Here is a 25200-nt window from a genome sequence, read left to right as displayed (position 1 = left end):
ACATTAGTCCCTGGTTCTTTGCATGGTTGCCTTCATCTTAAACAATCTTAGTTAAAATGTCACCCATTCAGGCAGATACTAGGTAAAGTACTCACAATTCTGCCCAAACTACCACTCTATCACCCTGTTTTTTCCTTCCCAAGTCTTATCATAGTTTAGAATCATTTTATATACTTGTTTACTTGTTGTCTGTATCTTTCAACAGATATAAGCTTCCTGAGGAGAGAGGCCTCACCTTTCTTGGTCAGTGTATTATAGCAGTTAGAAGAACATCTGATCTGATAGGCTGTCAGCAGAACAGATGCTCTTACTTATTTAGAAGTAGAACTGGAATAAGTATATCCCATTCCCCAGAGGCCCTGTATTTTAGAAACCGAACTTAAGTGGTAGAAACCCCCATAGATGTTAGTACTGTACATATATGGACTACAATGCTAGCCAGCAAAGGTTAATTTCACACCTGCATTCATATTAATATTAAATGGATTTCTAGTTCCACAATAATTCTCAAAATGTTCTTGCATCAAGCACATTTCTTATGAATCATACCAACAGAATCTTTCTAGGCCTGTTTGAATACACCATGTCTGTTTTAGAATTCAATATTGGGGCCACTCTATTAAGTACTAAATCTTATATATATTGAAAGAAAAAAATGTTTTCACCCAAATTAAATCCATTTGTGGACGCAATTAAGAAGAAATAAAAAATATCCATTAATGTATAGCACATGGAACTATACTCAATATCCTGTGATAAACCATAATGAAAAAGAGAATGTATATATGTATATAACTGAGTCACTTTTCTGTACAGCAGAGATAGGCATCTTGTAAACAAACTATGTTTAAATAATTAAAAAACCCTCTAGATTGGAGTGGAAATAGAACTATCTCTATTTGCAGTGACATGATCTCATACATAGAAAATCCTAAGGAATTCACAAAAACACTATTAGAACTAATAAATGTTCAGCAAGGTTGCAAGATCAATTGTATTTCTATACATTAGCAATGAACAAGTAAAAAAATGAAATTAAGAAAAAATTACATTCACAACTGCATCAAAAAGAATAAGAAAGGGATAAACTTAACAAGAGAAGTGCAAGACTTGTACACTGAAAACTATAAAACATTGCTGACAGAAATTAAACACACAAAGAAATGGAAAAACAGCCAATGGACTAAAATACTGAAGATTGAAAGACTGTAAAATTGAAATATTCCTCAAATTGACCTAAAGATTAAAGGCAGTTCCTACCAAAACCCCAGCTGCCTCTTTTGTAGAAACTGAGAAGCTGATCAGCAAACTCATATTAAAATGCAAGGAACTCAGCATGGCAAAAACAATCAAGATAAGAAAGAATGAAGTTCTTACTGATTTCAAAACTATACTACAAAACTATAGGAATTAAGACAGTGTAGCACTGCATAATGATAGACATACAATAAATAGAGCTGAGAGGTCAGAAATAAACTGTTACATGTATGGTCAACTGATTTTTAGAAAGGGTGTGAGACAATTCAATAGGGAAAGGATAGTCCTTCAACCAATGGAGCTGGCACAACTAACTGAATACAAACATGCAAAAAAAACAAAACAAAAACACAAACTGTAGGTGAGTATCTATTTCCCACTATATACAAAAATTAACTCAAAATGGATCATAGAGTGAAGCGGAAACAGGAGTACATTTTTGCGACTTTGGATGAGGCAACGATTTCTTAGATGTAATTCCCAAAGCACAAGCAACAGAAGGAAAAAACAGATAAACCAGACTTTATAAAAATTAAAATCTTTTGACCTTCAAAAGACACCATCAAGAAATGAAAAGACAACCTACAGACTGGGGTTGTCTCAGCATATATCTGACAAAGAACTTGTATCCAAACTCTTACAACTGTATAATATAAAGACAAAAAATCCAATTAAAAAATAGGTAAAGGATTTGAATAGGTATTTCTCTAAAGGAGAAACACAAATGGCTAATAAGCACATGAAAAGATGCTCAATATGTTTAGTCATTAGAGAAATGCAAACCAAAGCTACAATTGAGACACCACTTCACACACATTAGTATGGCTTAAATAAAAAAGACAGACAATAAGAAGTGTTGATTATGATGTGAAGAAATTGCCCTATTGCTCATGGAATTGTAAAATGGTAGAGACACTTTGGAAAACAGTTTGGCAGTTAGTCACAATGTAAAGTTCCATATGACCTACCAATTCTAATCTTAGGTATATACCCAAGAGGACTGAAAACATATGTCCACACAAAAACTTTGACATGAATGTTCATATTGGCATCAATTCATAACAGCCAAAAAGTGGAAACAACCAACTGTCCATCAGCAGATGGACAAATAAACAGGGTATATCCATATAGTGATTTATCATTCCTGCATATAAAGGGGTCATGTGTTACAACATAGATGGGACCTTGAAAATAGTATGCTAAATTAAGGAAGTCAGACGTAAAACGTTGCATATTATATGATTATATTTAAGTGAAATGTCCAGAATAGGCAAATCCATAGTGACAAAAAATAGATTAGTGGTTGCCAGAAATTTGGGGGAAAGGAGGTATGAGGAGTGACTGTTAATGGGTATAGAGTTTCTTTTGGGGTGATGAAATGATCTAAAATTAGACAGTACTGATGGTTATACAATTCTGTAAGCATTGTAAGAAAAACGTTGACGTCTATATTGTGTGAATTAAATCTCAGTAAGGCAGTTATTTATTTATTTTTCTAAATCACTCTGTGGTTTTCCAGGATCTGAAGAAAAATCCCTTTGTAGAGTTAGTAAACACACGGCATTCTTGAGGAAATTAGTTTTCATAGATTTTTAGCAGCACACATCAAGCGGGGAGAATGTCAATTATTAGAATCCTCTCACTAGGACCATGAAGTTCTTTTTTAAAAAACAAGGGTTCTCTGGAAGAACCCTTCATTCCCATTGTAAATTCACTTTGGAATGGGACAGAATGCCTATGCCTTCAATAATTTTATGTCCTGTTAACCTGAGATTATCACACTCCCAAACATGAGTCACAGATTGTAACGATCATGTGGGCTGATAGAGAGTGAATTTTATTAGCTTGAATTTTGACACTGAGGTCAAACCTCTGTGCACAAAAGGGAAGTAGTTCCTTTGTGTCTTTATCCCCTCAAAAAAGATAAAGCTCCTTCTCTATTTCCAGTGAAGTGATTGCTCTGTCAAATGGAAGAGGAATGTCTCAGAGGGCTCTCGTGTGGAACACATACCTGTCAGGCTTGTGTTTGCAATCTGCACTGAGCAGCTCTAAGAAGGGTTTCCCAAGTGGTTTCTGAGAACTGTCTTATCCTAAAAGCTTCTTAAGATAATGGGTGAGGGAAAGTCTCCTGCTCTCTCTCCAAACTTTGGTCCCTTTCCTCCTTTCATTATTCCCTGATATCATCAGAGAGCGCTATCTTTCAGCCAGAATACTTTACTGAGTGGACAGGTATTTAAAGTTCATTTGGGCCGGAGGCTCCCAAGCTCAGCAACCATTTCTGATAAAAAACTTTATTCAATAAAGTAGGTATACATAAAAAAAAATACTTTGACATAATTTAAGTCATATATGACAAACTCAGCTAACATCACACTCGATGGTGAAAAACTGAAAGCTACCCCTCTAAATTCAGGAAAAACACAAGATGCTCAAGGATGACCACTCTCACTACTCTCATTCAATGTAGTACTGGAAGGCCTAGCCAGAGTAATTAAGCAACAAAATGAAATACAAGGCATTCTAATTGGAAATAAAGGAGCAAAACTGTCACTATCTGCAGATGACATGCTTTTATATATTTGTTGCTGTTGCTCAGTTGCTATGTCTGACTCTTTCTGACCCCATGGACTGCAGTAGATCAGGCTTTCCTGCCCTTCAGTATCTCCTGGACTTTGCTCAAATTCATGTCCATTAAGTCGATGATGCTATCTAACCATCTCATCCTCTGCCTCCCCCGGTCTCCTTTTGCCTTCGATCTTTCCCAGCACCACAGTCATTTCCATTGAATCAGCTCTTTGCATCAGGTGGCCAAATTATTGGAGTTTTAGCTTCAGTATCAGTCCTTCCAGTGAATATTCAGAGTTGATTTCTTGTAGGATATTGGTTTGATTTCCTTGATGTCCAAGAGACTCTCAAGAGTATTCTCCAGCACCACAGTTCGAAAGCATCAATTCTTTGGCACTAAGCCTTCTTTATGGTTTAACTCCTACATCTATATATGACTACTGGAAAAACCATAGCTTTGACTATATGGACCTTTGTTGGCAAAGTGATGTCTCTGATTTTTAATACACTGTCTAGGTTTGTTATACCTTTTCTTCCAAGGAGCAGGAGTGTTTTAATTTCATGGCTGCAGTCATCATCCACAGTGATTTTGGAGCCCTTTTATACGCAGGAAGACCTTGAGACTTCACCAAAAGAACCCATTAGAAATAATAAAACAAATACAGTATAATTTCAGGGTAAAAAAATCAATGTACAAAAAGATCAATTGCATTTCTACATGCTAATAACAATGAGCTAGAAGAAAGAAATGTTAAGAAAACAATCCCATTCACAATCACAACAAAAAAGAAATAAATTTAAACAAGAAGGTGAAAGACCTCCAAACCATAAGACATTGTTCAAAGAAATTGAAGAAGACACAGATAAATGGGAGGATATTCTATGCTCACAAACTGGAAGAATTGACATTATTAAAATGTCAACATTATCATAAGTAATCTACAGATTCAATGCAATCACTATCAAAATCCAAAGAAATAAAGAAATATTAGTTGACAGTAATGATATATATATATATGTCTATCACCTTACTAAGTAATCCACTATAACATGCTTAGAACATAACTGAACCAAAGTTTTACACTGTAACACATACAGAATACTTAGGACATGGCAAATCAAAAAAAGCTTTACTGCTTAAAAAAGGAATATAAATGTCATTTTTTCTGTATAGCCTCATTTGTTCTCTAGTTTTTTAAGTGCAGCTATGGGGCAACTGAAGGGAGAAAAGTACTCATATGAAGGAAAAAAAATCAATCTGATGGACATGAATATAGTCACCAGGCTAGCCTAGGGATTTATTCAATGACACTGCTTTACTGTTAACCTTCACTCATATCATTTATTATTTGGGGAACGGCTGTAAAGAGACCAGAAAGTGAACAGAATAATGATGTTTTTATGGCTCCTAATGTAGATTGTTATTGAAAATCTGTCAATTTTACTGGCAAGCCTTTGGCTCAAAAATAAGATCTTCATTTATAATTTGCAGGCAGTGATAACTCAAATTATGAGAACTAACTGGGAAATAAAAAATAACTATTATGATAATTATCTTTCTCATTAAAAACATGAGGCATTCTATTATCACTGGGATGTGCAAGATACTCTTTAACAGCTGCTGTTACTGAGCTAAAACACATCTAAATAGGAAAGAAAATACATTAGTGATCACCAAAATGATAAAAAATAGATACTGCTGAAAATGTGTGCAAAGTAGAACAGAATAGAACCCAGCAGGATGTACTGCCCACATATGTAAACCAGAATGAAACCACTTACAGATAACTCAGCAATTGGTTTCAACTTCTCCTCTGAAATTTCCTTTAGGAAGGTTTTGTTTATTGAAGCTGACACTTGATGGGTTGGTAGGTCCTTTGGTTTAATAACAAGATCTGGAATTTTCGGAGATGACTCATGTCTTCCAGGTGGAGAAAGGGATGGTTTAGGCACAAAACTCGTTTCAAAGTCTTTTATATCTATCTGCTTCGCCAAGGAATTCTGGTTTTCTGAAGTTCTTCCTTCTGCATACGCATTTTTTAGATATTCTTTACTTGCACACTTTGCAGCCTTCCCCAGCATGCTCTCTAAACTTAACTGAGTTAACCCTGGAGGACTAGTTGTTGGGCCTGGAGAACCCTGGACACTGTGGTTATCCTACACAGAAGAACAAAGGGAAATCACTTTGAGCTGAAACTTGTGGTGAATAAGTTACTGAATATAAGTTCTTAATAAGTTCATGTATTCTCTTAATAAAGTGAAAGGATACATACATATACTTACACACACATAATTTTATTCTATAATAATAAATAAAAAAACTAAAAACAGCAATGCAAACAGGTATAAATCATTTGCTATGATGCCCTGCTATGTTTGCCTCTGGTCTTGGTAAGGCATGTATTTTTACCACTAAGTAATAAGAGTACATTTAGGAAACAATAGCTCAAATATATTCATTTCAAAGAAAGTATAAAAAAGAAGAGGATCCATACAAGATGAGAGAGAGTTGTGTCCGACTTGTGATCCCATGGACTACACAGTCCATGGAATTCTCCAAGCCAGAATACTGGAGTGGGTAGCCTTTCCCTTCTCCAGGGGATCTTCCTAACCCAGGGATCGAAGCCAGGTCTCCTGCATCGCAGGTGGATTCTTTACCAGCTGAGCCACAAGAGAAGCTCAAGAATACTGGAGTGGGTAGCCTATCCCTTCTCCAGTGGATCTTCCTGACCCAGGAACTGCACCAGGGTCTCCTGAATTGCAGGTGGATTTTTTACCAACTGAGCTATCAGGGAAGTCCATAAGAAGGATACATAAGAAGTTACCTAAAATATCTAGGAATTGTATGCTTTAACTTCCTGATAAGCTAATTCCATGAGAAGAAAAAGAACAAGAATTTACAGAATGTACTTTATTTAAGTAGGGAAATGCTACTCTTTTAACACGCTGGCATATCAAAGTATTTCAGCCTTATATTGTTGTATGGAAATTTTACCGTTAAAGAACAATAGATAATAGAGTATGTTTTGTGAAATATTTTTCTTAAATGAAAATTTCAATTATAGAAAGTACTTTTCCACAAGACATGAACCTCACTAAATATAATCATTTGGAAAGTTTAAAGTAAAAGCTGGAAACATTTTACTAACGTATAGTTCTGAAATTAGCCCTAACAACTTTAATTTTTAAAATCTGAGAAAGGAGATACTACAAATGAAAACATCAATGGCCATGAAGGTAAATAACAAAAAAGAGAAATATGTGCTATTTCACTTGGTAGTTTCCTGCTATAAAACAATAAATATAAATAAAAAGTAAATGTGATAATCACTTATATTTGTCATAAGATTTTTCTAATTTGTCTTATCTATTTAAATGTGTAATAAGTAAACTTATAACAGAAAAAATAATAAAAGCAGAGTACAATTTAAAGACATTATCTGATGTCTGAGATTGTACTATCTTACATTTTGTTTCAGTAAGCTCTTCCAGTATCCTTTCATTTACAGCTGCATAGAACCAAATATTTGCTTTTGCCAAAGTTTGGCATTTTTAAACAAAATATTTGTATGACTGATAAAACTGGTCAGCTTCTTCTGAATGTTTGGCCATCATACACCTCAAGATACAGATCACTGTCTGAGGTGAAATTTCCGTTTCGGTAGAAGTTAAGTATCTGTAAAGGTGAGATAGAATTGCTTTAGGTTGGGCACTGGACAAGAGAAGAATTTATCGAATCTTTTAATTAGAAAGGATTCATCGGTCTGTGTGTCTGTCACTGTTCTGTCTCTCTTCCTTTCTTCCTCATCATAGGCTAGGTGCTGCTCTAGGCGCTGCAGATGGTGGGAATACAATGGCAGGCCAGAAGTTAAACCCTGCCATCCAGGATCTTTGCCTGAAAGGCAACAAAGGGTCACTGAGTAATTTGATGGGGCGGGGGGGGGGGGGGGGGGTGGCGCGGGGGGAATGTCATGATGGCACAAAACAGAAGGCATGGGGATGAGTTTGAGTTTGTGTGGATATTGTTTGTGGATATCAGAAGTGTCTGTAGAGATAGTAGCAAGGGAGGCAATTATGAGAGTATTAAATTGTAATGATTAGAAATGCTGAGGTGGCTGTGGTAATTCAATGGTGGTGACAATCGAGGCAGGACTGATTTGAGAGTTCTGTGGAAGCCAGAGTATGCTGTACTTGGTGCATTTGGGAAGCTTTTACATGGAGTCTGCAATTTCTAATCCTGTCATTTATGATTCACCTTCTTGTGGAAAGCAGTTGGGATTATCAGACAACTGTGCTTTTAAGAAAGGTATACTTGGGTCTAAGAACCTCTCCTAAGAAACAGCTTGGTTATCTGTAGTAAAGAAAGAACAGCAGAGTGTCTAAGGTTCTTTTACAAACATTTCTTCTTGGTATTCATCCTGGGTCTTGTTTTCTTTGTCTATGTTGACTTGATCTTCTGATATATTTATTTCCTTATAAATGATGGAGGAGAAATTTATTGTTCAGAGTGCCAGATAGGGGAAAGAAAAGATGGTAATTGGGTGTCAATCCATGGGACTTACTTTATGTCCCAAGTGGAAAAATAAGAAGTGTAAGAATATCTCTGCCCTTGTGAAATACCACATGGCTGAGCTGCAGGCACTGGGCGACTCTTTTTGCTGTACATTTACTGAGTAAGCTTGTCCTTCACCATATCCTGGGAACCCTGAGGATGTTTATATGATTGAAGAATTCTGCCTTCAGGCAGAAAACTGGAAAGAGTGCAAGAGACCTGAAAAATACCTCATGCTCTGAATTACTACAGAATGGAGTGGTGACTCTTATAATTTTTGTTTCACAGAGACAAAAAGAGAATAAAAGTTTAGCCAGTTTTCTAGAGAAAGGTAAACAGAACACAGAACAAACATCTTTCGAGCCTTAGTTTTAAGAAAGTGCTAGTGGAACTAGGATTGATTTTTAACAATTCAGTCTGGTTGTTAGACAGTGTTATATCTTTTCCAACTCTTTAAAAAAAATCCAGTCTAATTTCTTATAATTGTTATATACAATTGACAGTGGGATTTCTGTGACCAAAATACCCTTTACTTATTCATTTCCATCATGTTTTCACAATAAAAAATAAGGACATGTACTGTAGATTTAAAACAAATTATTGGCCAACAGATTCCCCTTAATAAAAACAGGCTGGTTATAGGGAAAGGTATAATTACAACTCTTTGGATCAGAATCTCTGGATCACTATGGGATTCCATTTTGTATATGACATAGGGGGAAACAGTGAGCTTTTACAATAACATTAGTTCAATAAATATTAAGCTCCTATTAGGTGTAAGGTATTTTCTAGAAATGATATATAAGATACACAGGTAAGAAGAACAAGGACAGTGCCCTCGAGAGGCATAAAGTCTAGTGGCAGAGGGGTAGATACCTACAAAAGTAATAATTTCATAAGATAGAAGGAAATATATTTCATTTAAAAGTTTCAGATGTACTATTATGAGGACTGGTCTTCCCTGGTGGCCCAGTGGTAAAAAATCTGCCTGCACTGTGGGAAACACGAGTTTGATCCCCCTGGGTCAGAAGATCCCTGGGAGAAGGCAACCCACTCCAGTACTCTTGCCTGAAAAATTGCATGGACAGAGGAGCCTGGTGACTACAATCCATGGGGTCACAAAGAGTTGGACATGACCAAAGTGACTTAGCACTCATGTAAGCAAATGCAAATAACTGTGCTCTTTAGTTGACAACCAAAGTATACACCTGTACCATCTCTATTGTCTGCTAGTGCTGTTGATCATCTAAAAGTTTTTGTCAGTTCACAAATTTCATTACTAAAACATTCAACAGAAGTATTTTTGTCTACCTGCAAGTCTATTTTTTTCCATCTGTAAGTAGGTCAGAGCACAGCCTTTTCTTCTTTATGCAAGTTTACTCAGATGTATTTCCTTTTGTATGGCATGGGCAGGAATTATATACACAGAACTATTCATGAGTATGTAAAGGGACAGTCTTCTCACATTTTCCTTAAGATACACCCTGATTTGGAAATGGGCCAAGAAATGGACAGATTTAGCTGTGTTCCTGATAATCATTCACTCTCTTCATAGTACTGAATTTTCACGATAATATGTTTCTATGCTATTTTAAATACATGGAAAAGAAAAATAAGTGGAGAATCTGGACAGAGCACAAAAGGCTTGCCTATTTTGGCTGCCCTGGAACCAATAAATCTGATCTATCCCAATTTTGAAGGAGGAATTAGGATAAATGGGAAAGGTAAGACAATATATAAGACTAATACTTTAAGTTGGGTCAGCTTCTATTTTAGAGAGGAAATAGATGGAAAATAAAAAATAGTATTTCTAAAAAAAAAAATAGTATTTCTTAGTAGTGGTGCACTGACAAAACCTTCCTCTTTTCTTCAGTAATGTTTCGACTTACTAAAATAGATGATCTAGGCATAAATGACTTTTATTACTTTCATATATGTAACATGTGGGCTCAACATGCTTTTGGATTAATCTGTACTAAATAACATATATATTTATTATATGCCTAAGAAGTTCACTATAATCTGATTTACTATGATCTGATTGAAAAATAACCACTTTCACTGATTTGGTTTATCACTGAACTACTGAAAACCAGCATAGCAATTGAATAGACTTTGTCAGAGTAGTAAAGGATTTGGTATGCCATTTTCATATACCAATCATGTGTTCATCTGTTTTTCAGAAGAACAAATACAAAATCTTTTTGATTTAACTTATTTTTTTAAAAGTCCAAATCTCTTGAACTGTTTGTCTTCTGGGCTCAGAAACATTTGTTTGTTAGATATTCAATCAGGCCCCAGTGCCGGGAACATCAATAGAGTTTGTCTGATTAACTGTAGCACAGCATATGTATGCTGAAGATGAGAATGATTTCCCCAAGGGCCCAGCACTTCCTCTGCTGAACTACGTTTCTTGAAAGGACATGCAGATGGGCATTTGGACAATAATTTCTGGATGCACAAAACGAATTGCTCTTGCCGAGTTGTAATTTTAAAAAGATAATTTTAATGACTCTTGAGGGCCATCTATTTGGAGCAGATGGGACCCAGGCTCTTTTGTATCACACCTTTAATGTTGAGTGCTTCAGGATAGAACTCTATTTTAGCCTTTGTATAATAAAAGTGGATGATCATATTTATTTATATTCCAATTGTCTTTTGTAATTCAGTCCACTGTGAAAAAAGTCTTATATAACATTATTAAAAGTTCTCAACAAACACATCTGCAATATTCCAAACATACTTTTGATGGCAGTTCTTAATTTGTAACTGAGATAGAATCAGCAGGAGTTTCTACTTTGGTCCAATGTTTTAGTGACTAAATGTGTGAACTGACAGAACCTTTTAGTTGAACAGCACTAGCAGACAATAGACATGATGCAGATTTATAATCTGTCAACTAAAGAGCACAATTATTTGCACAAATACAGCTAAAGGTATCAGTCATAACATCTTTATAAAAAATAATTTCTTCTTTGATGACAGCAAGATCGACCATTCAAATGTATCTTAAAAGTCTTCACTAACAACTGTCCCTAAGGAGTATTTCTTCTTCTACCTCTTGAATTTAATAGGAAACTATTAAAATAATGCCAAATAAAATGAAAGGAAGATGTGACTGCTTCTAACAGCCAACTAACTTGCAGCATGCTTGGTATGACAAGGACCTGAGCAAATTATTTATGTAGAGTCCCTTGGACTGCAAGGAGATCAAACCAGTCCATCCTAAAGGAAATAAGTCCTGAGTATTCACAGGGAGGACTGATGCTGAAGCTGAAACTTCCAATACTTTGGCCACCTGATGTGAAGAACTGACTCATGGGAATAGACCCTGATGCTAGGAAAGATTGAAGGCAGAAGGAGAAGGGGACGACAGAGGATAAGATGGTTGGATGGCATCATTGACTTGATGGACATGAGTTTGAGAAAGCTCTGGGAGTGGGTGATGGACAGGGAGGCCTGGTGTGCTGCAGTCCATGGGGTGGCAAAGAGTCGGACACGACTGAGAGACTGAACTGAACTGAACTGAAACATCTTTACCTGTAGCTGGCAATGCCTCACAGACAAATCACAGCACAAGTTAAAGGGACGGTATTGGATGGGCAAATATCATCATGTGAATATTTGGGGAAGATAATGAGATTCCTTTACTTGTTTAAGATAAAAATACATTTTCCTTATAAGCTAGACTTCATGCTCTTTAATTGAATAAAGCAAAGATTTTTTTTGTGAAAATTCTTATTTATAACTAAATAGTTATCTGCAAATATTTATCTTTTAGCAAAAGCTGTATGATGTTATTTTAACGAGACAAAGAGTTTTATAACCTACACTATGTGCCTATACCAAAGAAGGGCCAAGTTACAGGAACTAACTTTTTCAGAGAGGAAAAAAGCTTCAAAAGAGAATAATAAAGATATGCAGATGCCAACAGCCTAAAAGAATTACTCACATGGAATAAATATTAAATTTGCCTGATAGGTTTAGAGAGTACGTTATGTTGTAACTCATGATACACAGAAATAAAAATGCAAGCAATACATTCAAAATAGAATTCTTCCATTTTTTTCCCAAGAAGTAAACTGACATTTAAAGTTTTTTAAAGGCTTCACAGAAATATAAGTGGCCTCATGTGGAGTAAATATCATTTCTATTGTGAGTATGCAAATGTGTGTGAGAATGTAACTCCAAATTATTAGTCAAGCATGCAGGGGTGACAGGATAATAGTGTGCATGCCATCAAGAAGAAAAATGAAATAGTTTAACTACTGAGTGTTAAAAAAACAACCCTTGAAAGCAACAATACCAGGAAAGCTGAGAGAAAGGGCTAAAATGATCCTTTTAATTTGTTGTTTGTAAATCTGTCCTTGATAGGCTTCAACAGAGTTAAATGAAGAGAAGATCTAGAAGATTCCTAGCTAATTTGAACATAGTAAGTAGTCAGTCTACATAAGTCATGTCCAAATATGGATAATTCTTTGGCTCAAATATTCTTGTCTGGACTGTTACGTAAGACAAATTACCTAGCTTTGTAACTATCTACTTTAGAGTATGTGATACACGACAGGGTTTAGGGAAAAATGACTATATTTCTCCCTAAACAAAAACTGAATTAGAGAAGTAATAAAATATTAATATAAAGCCATCTATTTCAAATTACAAACTGGATATGTATACTTGAAGCCACATTGGGAATAATGGCATAAAAAACAAAATAGTGATGATAATAGTAACATGCCCTTTTTTTTAAAAAGATGCTATAATCCTATGAAAGGTTTTAACAGCTTTCCTAGAAAATTCATTTTACATGGTAGTCCTGATTTTACAACTCACCACAAGATATATTTCCATAATGTGTCTTCAAATAAGAAGTACTGATTCCAAATTAATTGAGTATCAGGAAAATTAGTATTATATATCTGCCTAGGTAATAAAATATATAGTAAAGCAAAGATTAAAATGATATGAAAAAATAAAAACTATGCTTTTGAGTCTTTCACATTAATGAAGATCTCAAATGTGAACTGATGATAAGGAACTTAAATTACAAAGACCATTGTCTTAGCACTGAAAGCTTATTTTAATTACTCTTTAGCATCATAAGTGTATTTTTTTCTGTATCATGATAACATGATCTTGCCTATTTTTTTTTTGCTTCTGAATACATCTCATCAGTTCAGTTCAGTTGCTCAGTCGTGTCTCTTTGTGACCCCATGAACCGCAGCACGCCAGGCCTCCCTGTCCATCACCAACTCCCGGAGTTCAGTGAGACTCATGTGCATCGAGTCAGTGATGCCATCTAGCCATCTCATCCTCTGTTGTCCCCTTCTCCTCCTGCCCTCAATCCTTCCCAGCATCAGGGTCATTTCAAATGAGTCAGCTCTTCGCACCAGGTGGCCAAAGTACTGGAGTTTCAGCTTCAACATCAGTCCTTCCAATGAACACCCAGGACTGATCTCCTTTAGGATGGACTGGTTGGATCTCCTCACAGTCGAAGGGACTCTTAAGAGTCTTCTCCAACACCACAGTTCAAAAGCAGTAATTCTTTGGCATTCGGCTTTCTTTATAGTCCCAACTCTCACATCCACACACATCCGAAATGCAGTACTTGGATGCAATCTCAAAAATGACAGAATGATCTGTTTGTTTCCAAGGCAAACCATTCAATATCATGGTAATCCAAGTCTATGCCCTGACCAATAATGCTGAAGAAGCTAAACAATTCTATGAATACATCTAATTTCCCTTTAAAAATACTTGAAGTCTAACACCAAATAGTCTTTCAACTACAAGTTGCAAACTTCATAATAAGTAATGTAATTATTACTAATTTGTCCACCATTATCTATAGTATGACATTATATTTTCCTTAGGTACAATAGTGTTACTCTAAGAATACTGCATTCTAAAATAATGCAACTAAGAGTAAGAATGTCTAAATCAACTGATTTTTCTTCAAAGACTATATGTAAATAAACATTTATAATATGTAATCTAATTTTCCATTGACTTATATCATTAATAAATGGAAGACATAATCCTACAGAAAAATAACTTACAAAAATCCCCCAAACAAACCCATTTGATAAAAAAGGGATCAAGCCAATGTGTAGAACTTGTTTAAACATAGCCGAGCACTTTTGTTGGTCATCTGTATTTTAGTTTGTATCTTGTTATTGCCTCTAACAGCAAAGCTTGCATGATATAGAAGGCTTCTGCCCTTTTCTTTGGCTGCCCACTCTTGGTAGGCTCTGACTAAAGGTGGAGCAGGGCAAGTGTTAGCAATGAGATGGTCACACTACAGACTCAAGCCATCTTCTGATGGTCTTGGCACAGGGGTGACCAGAGAGCTATGTCAATCACAGCTTTGAAAATGCATAATAAATTAATTTTCAATTTAATGTAGTTGGTAACAAGTACATGTCTGCATAATAAATGGTGAAGGATGTCAGAAGTTGAGTAGCTAGTAGCAAAAGTGAAGTGAAGTCGCTCAGTTGTGTCTGATTCTTTGAGACCCCATGGACTGTAGCCTGCAACGCTCCTCCGTCCATGGGATTTTCCAGGCAAGAGTACTGGAGTGGGTTGCCATTTCCTTCTCCAGAGAGTCTTCCCAACCCAGGGATTGAACCTGGGTCTCCCCCGCATTGTAGGTAGATGCTTTATCATCTGAGCCACCAGGGAACTAGTAGCAAAAGAAAGCATATAAAGGGAAGATGAATTGAAATATTCAGAACTAGTACTCTTCATTTTCTCCAAAAGCCCTATTGCTTCTTCTCAAGGCTCATCCTTCATTATAGGTGGAGAGGTATCTTCCTAATGTGGTGTTATTTAAAGGGTAGTTTCCACTAATACTTCCCTCAAAGTTTCCATGGAACTGTCACTTCCCATCTGCCATAAAACTGCCACCAACAAGTCATTCTTTTGGCTCGGGTAAGTTGTGCACATGGGAAGGGGATGGGCCTGACCAGTTGGCAAATGGTGTGGCTGCCAGACTAGCCAGGTACTACTGCACGAGAGCTGACAGCTGGGTGGAAGCAGTACAGATGCTCAAAACAAGTGCTCATTTTACAGTTTATAGGTTAATTTTATTCAGGGTGAAAGGGACACATTTTTTCCCAACACATTTAAAATGTACTATTTATTCATTTATGCATAAAGCGGTTTGCAGTAGGTTTATGTTTGGTTTGACTAACAGTTTCATCACACTCAGAAGCAAGAATGTTATAAAAAAGGATTTCCCCATGCACTTTTGCTATAGAAACTCATTAAAAGTTGGAAAAAAATCATAATTACTGTCTTAACGATCTCACCATATTCTCAACTGGTTCTGAAGGTAGGAGTTATGGACTTACGTATTTCCCCTTGTCCAAAGGGGTATTCTTAATCAGATATAGCTGTTAAAAATAAGTTTGTAAGCATACAAACATGTTTTCCTAATTATTTCTATAATTTCTACATATAAATAATTTGTGTAATTTCACTAAGCCATAACTTAACTATAATCTGCTTTTAAAATAATTATTTTTTTCTAGAAAATATCAATGCCTATCAATAAAGAACAATACTAAAGAAATTTCACAAATTCATTTTCTATGGAGAAAAGAGGTATAATATATTAAGTTTTAAACAAATGTGTCAAACTCCATTCAGTTTGGTATTTCACAAGGTATTAAAAACTTTTTATGAATTTATTGATATATGAGATACATTTGTATTCTAAATAATTGCAAACAGAAAACCTCCTTGTAAGGCAAGTCCCAGCAGTAATCCATGATTCATTATTGCAACTTTAATTGGCAAAACTCCTGAAAATTCTGGGACCATATGGAAAATAATGAGTCCTAATAGGTCTAAGGTGAGAAGATGGCAGGGGAGTAAGGAAGGCAGGAAACCCTCAACTCAGAATGCTTAGCATCTGCAACACAATTTCCCCAGAGATCTAGAACAATGTGCTCTCAGTGTTTTACTGGTCATGCTATCATATTACTAAACTGCATATTATTTCTCATTCTGTGAGACAAAGATTAAAATGAAAAAACAAAATCAAACCAAAAACTGGTTTCCATAATTAAAAATGAAATTGGCTGACTTAATAAAAAAGGCAACAATTTAGAGTTACCATAACAACCTGAGGCAACTGTTGACTGACACTGCAATCTGCTGCATTTTTATAAATAGCAGTTGATTTTCCCTCTTTCAACTAGTTTTAGTGTTTAGTTGAAGCTAATAGAACAACTGTACTTTACAACTATTTCCCTCATCAGGCAATGTACCTCTTCGCTGCTGTCAGCACCGTAAAAATCTTCCTCTGTTTCGGTGTCACTCCTTGTCACACTGGTATCTTCTTTTAGATCCAAAGTAAACGGGCACCCTTCTGGGGACATACTCTGAGTCTTTCCATGAGGTGCCGATCGTGGTCTGGATGAAAAAGTGAAAACACCCTTTGGAACAATCTGGGTTTCCTCTGTCTGTTGATCCTGTTCACTTTCCTTGCTGGCTTCTAGCCACAGGCATGAAGTATGGCAGGAGTCTTCATCCACAAGTAGAGACTGCGGGGTAGAGGCCAAATAGGGGATGTGATCGCCATTTTCGGGAAATACCCACTCATCTGACAATTGCAAAAGATGACAGAAGTTAGAGCAGTATTCCATAAGTGTTATATTAGGCAGGTAGTTAGAGTAACACGTCTTGTTCCTGAAACAGGTTTATCAAATAATGCAAAAGCCAAGGAAGGTAATTTATCCCCCATCTTGTAACCTGCTAAACTTTTAACCCACAGTTAGTGCTCAGAGCTGTGGGCGACTCATTTGTACTTACTTCCACTCCATCTGAGTTGAAACACTGGCCAGGAAATTTGGAAGTCTGAAATAATTATCACCTATCTTGCAGCAAGTTCTTTATAGCACAGTCTCATTAATTTGATAATCCAGAGGGGGGGAATCTTCCAAATTTAAAAGGGTTTGAGTTAGGAATTTCTTTTAACTTCAGGAGGACAGAGTACTTAAGCTCTTTAAATAAAATGTCTGGGCCTTGTTCAGATTACAAAACTGCAGGAGGAGAAAAAAAACAAACTACAAAAAGCTGACAGTCTTTCCCTCTCCATTCTACTGATTGGAATAAGACAATTCATAAATTAAACTGAGAAGACCTGTCAAGTAATAGTAAGTCCACAGAAATATTTGTTAGTGTGACTGGTGAATTCTGCTGCTGAAAAGGACCTTTGGATTTAATTTTAATTTTAGGAGAGAGTGTTTTGATATGAAAATCTTTTCTGCACATTTTTGTTTTCTTTAAAAATACTATATACCACCACTAAGATATATTGTTATCAAAACTTTAAAAAAATTAGTCTTTTACTCAATATTGGGATAGATCTTATAATTTTATGACCACAAAAAACTTGAAAAAAATTTTCTATAAAAAGCATTATTAAAAGCAGGATTACTTTCTTCTTTAGAATGACATCAGGAAAAGTTGAGCATTTTCTCAACTGAATCTGATTTTTTAAAAATTTTTTGCTACACTTATTTTTTTTTTTTTGGTCAAAATCTTACAAGAATTTATGTTCTGCAGAACCACAATGCAAACATGGTAATTTTACTCCTGATTCTTGAATCATATTATGTTCATATCATAAGAAGAATATCTAAGAGCTAAGACTGGCTAACTTGAAACTTCAAAGCTGATACTAAAAAATCAAAAGCAACAAACAAACAAAAAGGCCTTTAATAAAAATTAAATTGACGGCACACATAAAACTGTATTCTTCTCAAGTGAATTCATCTGTTTCTTAACTTATGACTATGATTATATAACATAACTTGCCTATAAAAGAGCTGTAAATACGCATTTCTTAGATAAAACCTATTAAGGACGAGACTTCCCCATTTTCTATAGGTAAATGGACAATAGCAGGTTGAATCTACTTCATCCGACCACGTTCACAGCAAATGCGAAGAGTCTTGAGTCAGAGTGGCTGTGAGTGATGGTCGTTCAGTCATGTCCAACTCAGCGACCCCACGGACTATAGCCCGCCAGGCTCCTCTGTCTTTGGAATTCTCAGGCAAGAAAACTGCAGAAGGTTGCCATTTCCTGCTTTGGTGGATGAAATTAATATATTCACTGGCTTGTCCTCTTCTGGACAGCAAACTCTTTGCCTGGTGCTAAGTGCCTAGCAGGTGCTTTGTAAACATGGTAAATGCTTTAGTAAATGTTGAGTAAGATTACAAAAACCAATGTGTTTTGTTATGTACAGAAGTATGTAAAGAAAATGGGAGGAAAAGATCTTGGGAATCTACATTAGATAATTAAACAACTTGTATGACCTAGCACCAAACATATTATTAACTGTCAAAAAAGTCAAAGTAAAAGAAGTATTTTCACACTAAAAGAACTCTAATTATCTCACTACCACATGCTTTTTTGGAATTTGCAGTTTTACCTCAAGTATTTCCATATCAATTGTAATGAGTAATTTGGTATGTTTTCTTAGGAAAATATGTAAATTACTGTGTAATCACAATATTGCAGCAAACAAGATAAATGCAAGAATGATCACCTAAACATCTAATTAGTTTTTCTACACAGTCAGATTTATGCTAGACACACTAATTGCGCCTAACATTTTAATGAAGGTTTCAACACTGCATAAATAAGACTGACAAACTACAAACAATTTTCATTTATTTTCTTTTTTCCCTAGCTTAAAAACAATTTGCTTTTGTAAAAGTACCACACACCTGCTAGGCAAGATATGTTGATGGGCTCAATGCACTATACTCCAATATCTCCATTATAAAGAGGACTGGAGAATTGCAACAATAGATAATCTTTGGGGAGGGTGACTATGTCATAGATAATCTTTCGGGAGGGTGACGATGTCATGTGAAAACTTTACAGAGTTTTAAACTTTTATTCTGAACAGGGTAATTTGTGCATTAAAATTTGAAAATAAAAATACTCTTTCATCCATTAAAGTCTGATGTAAAACTGAGTTAAAAAGAGATTTTAAAAAATGATAGATTTTAGGAAATGTCTGTATCATGACTTTTCAAAATGCCCAGGCTTGAAATATTTAACATATTCATATGTTATTAACTATTAGCAATTATGGAATAATAAAGATGCTAACCTGCTTGATCAGGAGACTGGGGTACTGGAGAGCTGGGGTTCATTGTCTTTGCTCTTTGCTGGGACATAGCGGTGAGGACAGTTGCTGCTTTATGTTCATCATTCCTGTTATTGTCTGAAGAATTGCCTTTAATGGAATAAATATTTTCTTCTATATTACTTCTTTTTACATATATAAATTAATTTTTGAAAATGGCATTTGGTATACTTTTCTATATGATTATTAAAAAGAAAGTTTGATGTGACAATATAGATTATATGCATTTTTTTTCCAGTAGAATATTTTAAGATGAACTCAGTTGCATTTTTTGTAGAGGTTCATCTTAAAATTCCTTGATATTTGCATGGGGACATTTTAAATTTAAGTTTTATGATATGTGATAAAAGGAATTCCAAAACCCATATAATTTTTTAAAGGTCCTATATTTTTTCCTTAGGTTCCATGTAAAATGGAGTGTGTTTTTTCTAAATGACAATTCTTATTGAACTCAACTCTTTTAAACAAAGCTTGTTCCTTTAGCATCTTAAGAAAAATGGATACAGGCATTGCAGAAGTAATTTTTCTACCTACTATTTTACAAAAATAATATGAAACCTAGCAAGCAGAATTTTGGCCTCCCCAAGAAAGCTACACTTTCGAGAAATTATGCTAACAGATGTATATATCATAGATTCTGGGCTTGATTCAGGATAGACTAATGCATGTGTATACAAATTTGTACACACCCGACTCAAATCTAGTATTTTAAGAAATAACAATTAATAGAATAGTTGACTATATCTCTCTAATGCTTTACTGGTTGCAAAGAGTTAAAATTTTAATCTACATTATAATAGACGTCAAGAAGTCCAAAAGGAGAGACAGCAAATATAACAACAATCTAAAATGGGCCCAATTTAAAAAGAAGAGAGATAAGTGAAACATGAAAAATTGTGAGTTAAGTTCAATTTTAGTAAAGTCTGCAGGCAGGAATCTCCATCAAATTTGGGCCGTTTTTAAAAATCAATAATTTAAGCTTATTCAGCCTTTGAGAGTACAAGTAGGAAGTCCTTTACTTTTGTGGCACTGTCTATTTAATCCAACAAATCTCTGTTAGGGCTCTAGAGCAATTCTTTTGTAGAAAATTTGATTTCCATAATCCTTGTAGAACAGACATTTATATTTTAAATGAATTGGTTCATAATCCTTTGAAATTTACAACCTGCAGAGAGAGATTCCATTGCTCTGAATAATATACAGATATAAGATAGTATTGAATTAGTGCCATACCGCTGGGTGTCTCTGTCCTTTCTCTGCTGGTGCTTTTTAACCGTAATCTTCTCCTGTTATTATTCTTATCGGCTGATGGTTCTTGAGGGGGATGTGGATGCATAATATGCAGACTGGCTGGTACATTTTCATATCAAAGAACAAAAAGCCAGAACAGAAAGCACTATATAGTTTGAAATAAAACTCTAAATGTAATTATAGCCATAATGAGAATGTTCATGTATCATTTTGACAAAATGTAAAGCTGTACAAAAAACACAACTTATTTCTTTATAGGAACTAGATATTTATTTCTATTCCCTATATTAGAACTGTATCAGGTTTTCAAAACTACTATTGTATTTTATTCATGTAATGTAACCATATAGAGAACTAGAAATAATTCAGATTAATGCTAATCATGCAACATGCTATATTAGAAAACATAAAAAAATAAAATCTATGGCCAATGCAGAGAAATTATTTTTTTCCTTTAAAAGAGTGTGGCCAGCTGTCATTCAAGAAGCACTTAGAGGGTAATTTCCAAAAGAACCCTGTAGAAGTGAGATCAATCTTGAAGAATTTTAAATTTCTGTAATAATAATAATAATATTCATAGCAGCAGCATTTGATATTTACTGAACACTTACATTCTTGGCACAATACAATGTGCTTGAGGACTGACTGTCCTCACTGAATCCTCAAATTGACACTTTAAGGCAGCTGTTATTACTACTAGTGATAGTAGGTACTGTATCCTTACTGATGAAGAAACTGAGGCTCATAGTTTTTAAGAAATTGATCAGGGTCTCACAGACAGTGATAAAACTGGGACTGAATATCTGTTATTAATTCCCTCATCTCAGTTTTATATTCCAATGGAGATACAGTCTCTAACAGTGATCATTAATTTCTAAATCAAATGAACCCAAATGTCTCTCCCCTTTTCAATGCTGATAAAAGTCAGACCAGGAAATGTGGACAAACTGACAGGGAGTGGTAAGCCTTGGGTTCTGATTTCCATTCTTTCCAATAACTACCAATTGGAAACAAATTGCAAATCACTTAGTCTGTTAGCCCTGAACTCTCAATCTTATATAACTTGGGGTAAAAGTCTTTTCTTTACTAATGGGGCTATTTTTTGTAACAGGGAGGGAAAATAAAGAGCACTTTACAAATGGAAGATTAATTAAAAGACAAAACTAAGAAAACTTAAAATGCACATGGGGTTTGCAAAACATAGCAATAATTGGATACTACATTTTATCACTAGCCATCAGAAAGTAAAAACATGGGGTACTATAGCAATGTAAAATAACAATAAATAGAATGATAGGTTCCAGAAAATTATATATATATATATATATATATATATATAAAAGCACACTATTCTAGACATATTTCAATATCTACCATCATTTTCATTTTTAAATGATAATTCTTGAACTTAAGATCTAATCAAGAATATAACTATGACTTTCTTATTAACATTTCTCACTGTTTTCACTAACTATCAATTTTTATGCAGAATTCTTACCAAGAACAGGTACAGTTTGCTTTATTTGGCCAATATTTTCTTTATCTCCTTGTGCCTCAGACTCAGATAACAGCAAGGCTGACATTTCTGCACCGTTAACACACTTCTCTACTGTAGACTGCTGGTGTAATCGGTTACTTTTGGACCCAACAGATCTTACTGTCTATAAGGAAAAAAGAATTAATTTATATTTTAAAATATAGGAACTGCATTTATTTCTTGTAGAATCTACATAGAAGAAGTAATAGTTGGACAAATAAAGTAAGGTTCAAAAAAAAAAAAAAACAAAGGGAATGAGAACATTAAAAAGTTGGAGAGGGAAATTATGGTAGAAAATTAGAAAGAAATGGAAGGATAAATATGATGTGACATAAAACAGAAGACAAGCAAATCTTATAGAAATATAAATTAAAATGTGCTTATTTGCCACACTCCATCTTTAGTAGGTAGGAGTTGAAATGAAAACCACTGTGTATGTCAGATACTCAGAGGAAACTAAAAATAAAAATATAACATTTGAGAATCTGTTCATTGTAAGGTATATGGTGATGATCCAACTCCTTTATGAAGGAGACCACAAAATGTGCTCACATATATTTGTCTTTAAGTTTTGTGAACATATTTAATGAAAAGAATACTCAAAATTGTTAACTGTGTTGACATGACAGAAAGAATACAGTTTTGGGGTCTTCTAAAATCCAGAATTTCTGTTCCAAATTTATTCAAGACTTATGCTTTTGGCATGTAGTCTCTCTCCCTTCTGTTCCCCCTCTGAATGGGAGAAAACCCTTCCCCTCCCATACCACCTATGCTTAGGAAAGCTCTTCAAACCTTGCTCCTACCTCATTGGATAGCCTCATGTTATTTCTTCTGCCAGAGAGTGGAGGTGGTCCAAGAACTTTGGATCCAAAGGCAATATGACAAACATCTTGATGTTTACTGTTCCGCATGCTAACTGTTCCTCTGTTAATGAACTGATCTGTTTTGTAAAAGGAAGGTAATAATAGTCCATTAATGGGCGTAATGGCAAACACTATGTTGCAGTATTTCTGAAAGTACAATTGAGGGGACACATGATCTGAATCCTCCCCTGCTTTAACCTACCCACCTTCCCAGGGCACTTACAAAAGCACAGATACTGAGGTTCAACATCAGATCTATCAGATATGCATTCAAGAATTAGAATTTTGTTGGGGAGTCAAGAAATCTATAATCTTCACAGGTTCCCCCAAGTGGTCTTTGTGCTAAGTATCTTTTGAGAACCTCTACCACAAATGTTTTTCCTCATAAAAAAAAGAGAAAAAAAAAAAAAAGAAAAGGAAGCTACTGAAAAATATATATATTTTTTCTCTTTAAGGAAATAATTAAAACTAACTCAACTGAACAAGTATTTCAGCACTCAGGCATTTCCTAGAAGTTGTCAGTGACACAAAATGGATAATACACACTGCTTGCCCTCAGAGAGTCTGAAGGGAAGTGATAGCATAGGTAAACAGGGAGCTACAACATAAGGAAGACCAGTGAGAATCAAGAGGAAGTGACTTCTTGAATAAATCCTGAATGAATAGTAAGATCTCAAGAATTAGAGATATATAGGCTAGTGGCTCAGATGGTAAAGAATCTGCCTGTAATGCAGGACATGCAGGTTCGATCCCTGGGTCGAGAAGATCCCCTGGAGAATGGTATGGCAACCCACTCCAGTGTTCTTTCCTGGAGAATCCCATGGACAGACCAGACTGGCAGGCTACAGGTTATAGGGTGGCAAAAAGTCAGACACGACTGAAGCACCTTACCACCACGTGTCCAAGGCAGAAGAAAAGTAACTGAATACAGGCATGAAAGAATAAAAGAGTAAGGTATGTTTGGGGGATAATGAAACCACCAGCCTAGCTGCAAGAATAGGGTTGGGTCACAACGAAAAGGGCCTTAAAATTATAACAGCCTATTCTAAAACTGGTAGGCAATCACAGAATAGGTAGGAAATCACTGAAGGTTTTTGATTCAGGGAATCATCTCCACTGAAATGCTGGAGAGGGTGTGGAGAAAAGGGACCCTTTCTACACTGCTGGTGGGAATGTAAATTGGTACAGCCACTATGGAGAACAGTATGTGCTGTGCTTAGTAGCTCAGTTGTGTCCAACTCTGCAACCCCATGGACTGTAGCCTGCCAAGCTCCTCTGTCCATGGGGATTCTCCAGGCAAGAATACTGGAGTGGGTTGCCGTGCCCTCCTCAAGGGGATCTTCCCAACCCAGGGATCGAACCCAGGTCTCCCACATTGCAGGCAGATTCTTTACCATCTGAGTCACCAGGGAAGCCCATAGAGAACAATATGGAGGGTCCTTAAAATACTAAAAATTGAACTACCATATGATCTAGCAATCTTACTCCTGGACATATACCCAGAGAAAACCATAATTCTAAAAGATATATGCATGCCAATGTTCGCTGCAGCACTTTACAATAGCCAGGACATGGAAGCAATCTAAATGTTCATCAGAACTGATAAAGATGTGGTACATATACCCAATGAAATGTTAATCGGCCATAACAAGTAACAAAATCTCGCCACTGGAAGAGACGTGGATGGACCCAGAGTGTCATACATAGTGAAGTAAGTCAGAAAGAGAAAAACAAATACCATATAATATTACTTATGTGTGGAATATAGAAAAATGTACAGATGAACTTCTCTGCAAAGCAGAAATAGAGACACAGATGTAGAGAACAAAGGTAAGGATACCAAGGGTGGGGGGGATGGGATGAATTGGGAGATTGGGATTGACATATACACACTACTATGCATAAAATTGATAGCTAATGAGAACCTAGTGTATAGCACAGGGAACTCTTCTCAGTATTCTGCAGTGACCTAAATGAGAAGGAAATCTGAAAAAAGAGGGGATGTGGG

The 25200-nt window shown here is 35.5% G+C and overlaps 1 protein-coding gene across 7 annotated transcripts in view; it reads right to left on the bottom strand.

Moving 5' to 3' along the window:
- Positions 1–25200, bottom strand: part of CFAP20DC (CFAP20 domain containing) — a 270326-nt gene that overhangs the window by 88297 nt on the left and 156829 nt on the right. For 3 of the 7 annotated variants that reach the window (XM_059880048.1, XM_059880047.1, XM_059880050.1), the window contains 7 exons: positions 23133–23269; positions 22291–22453; positions 20775–20891; positions 19506–19631; positions 16648–16982; positions 5605–5979; positions 4350–4445 (listed from right to left, as the gene is read on the bottom strand). In XM_059880048.1, coding sequence (XP_059736031.1) covers positions 4350–4445; positions 5605–5979; positions 16648–16982; positions 19506–19631; positions 20775–20891; positions 22291–22453; positions 23133–23269 — 1349 coding nt within the window. Of the gene's footprint in view, positions 1–4349; positions 4446–5604; positions 5980–7312; positions 7499–16647; positions 16983–19505; positions 19632–20774; positions 20892–22290; positions 22454–23132; positions 23270–25200 lie in introns of those variants that run through there. The other 4 variants (XM_059880049.1, XM_005222950.5, XM_059880051.1 and 1 more) reach the window with 4 other exon arrangements.

The sequence above is a fragment of the Bos taurus genome, chromosome 22, assembly GCF_002263795.3.
Source record: "Bos taurus isolate L1 Dominette 01449 registration number 42190680 breed Hereford chromosome 22, ARS-UCD2.0, whole genome shotgun sequence".
Lineage (NCBI taxonomy): Eukaryota > Metazoa > Chordata > Mammalia > Artiodactyla > Bovidae > Bos > Bos taurus.
The sequence above is the reverse complement of the archived record's forward strand: the minus strand, read 5'-3'. Positions and strand labels throughout refer to the sequence as shown.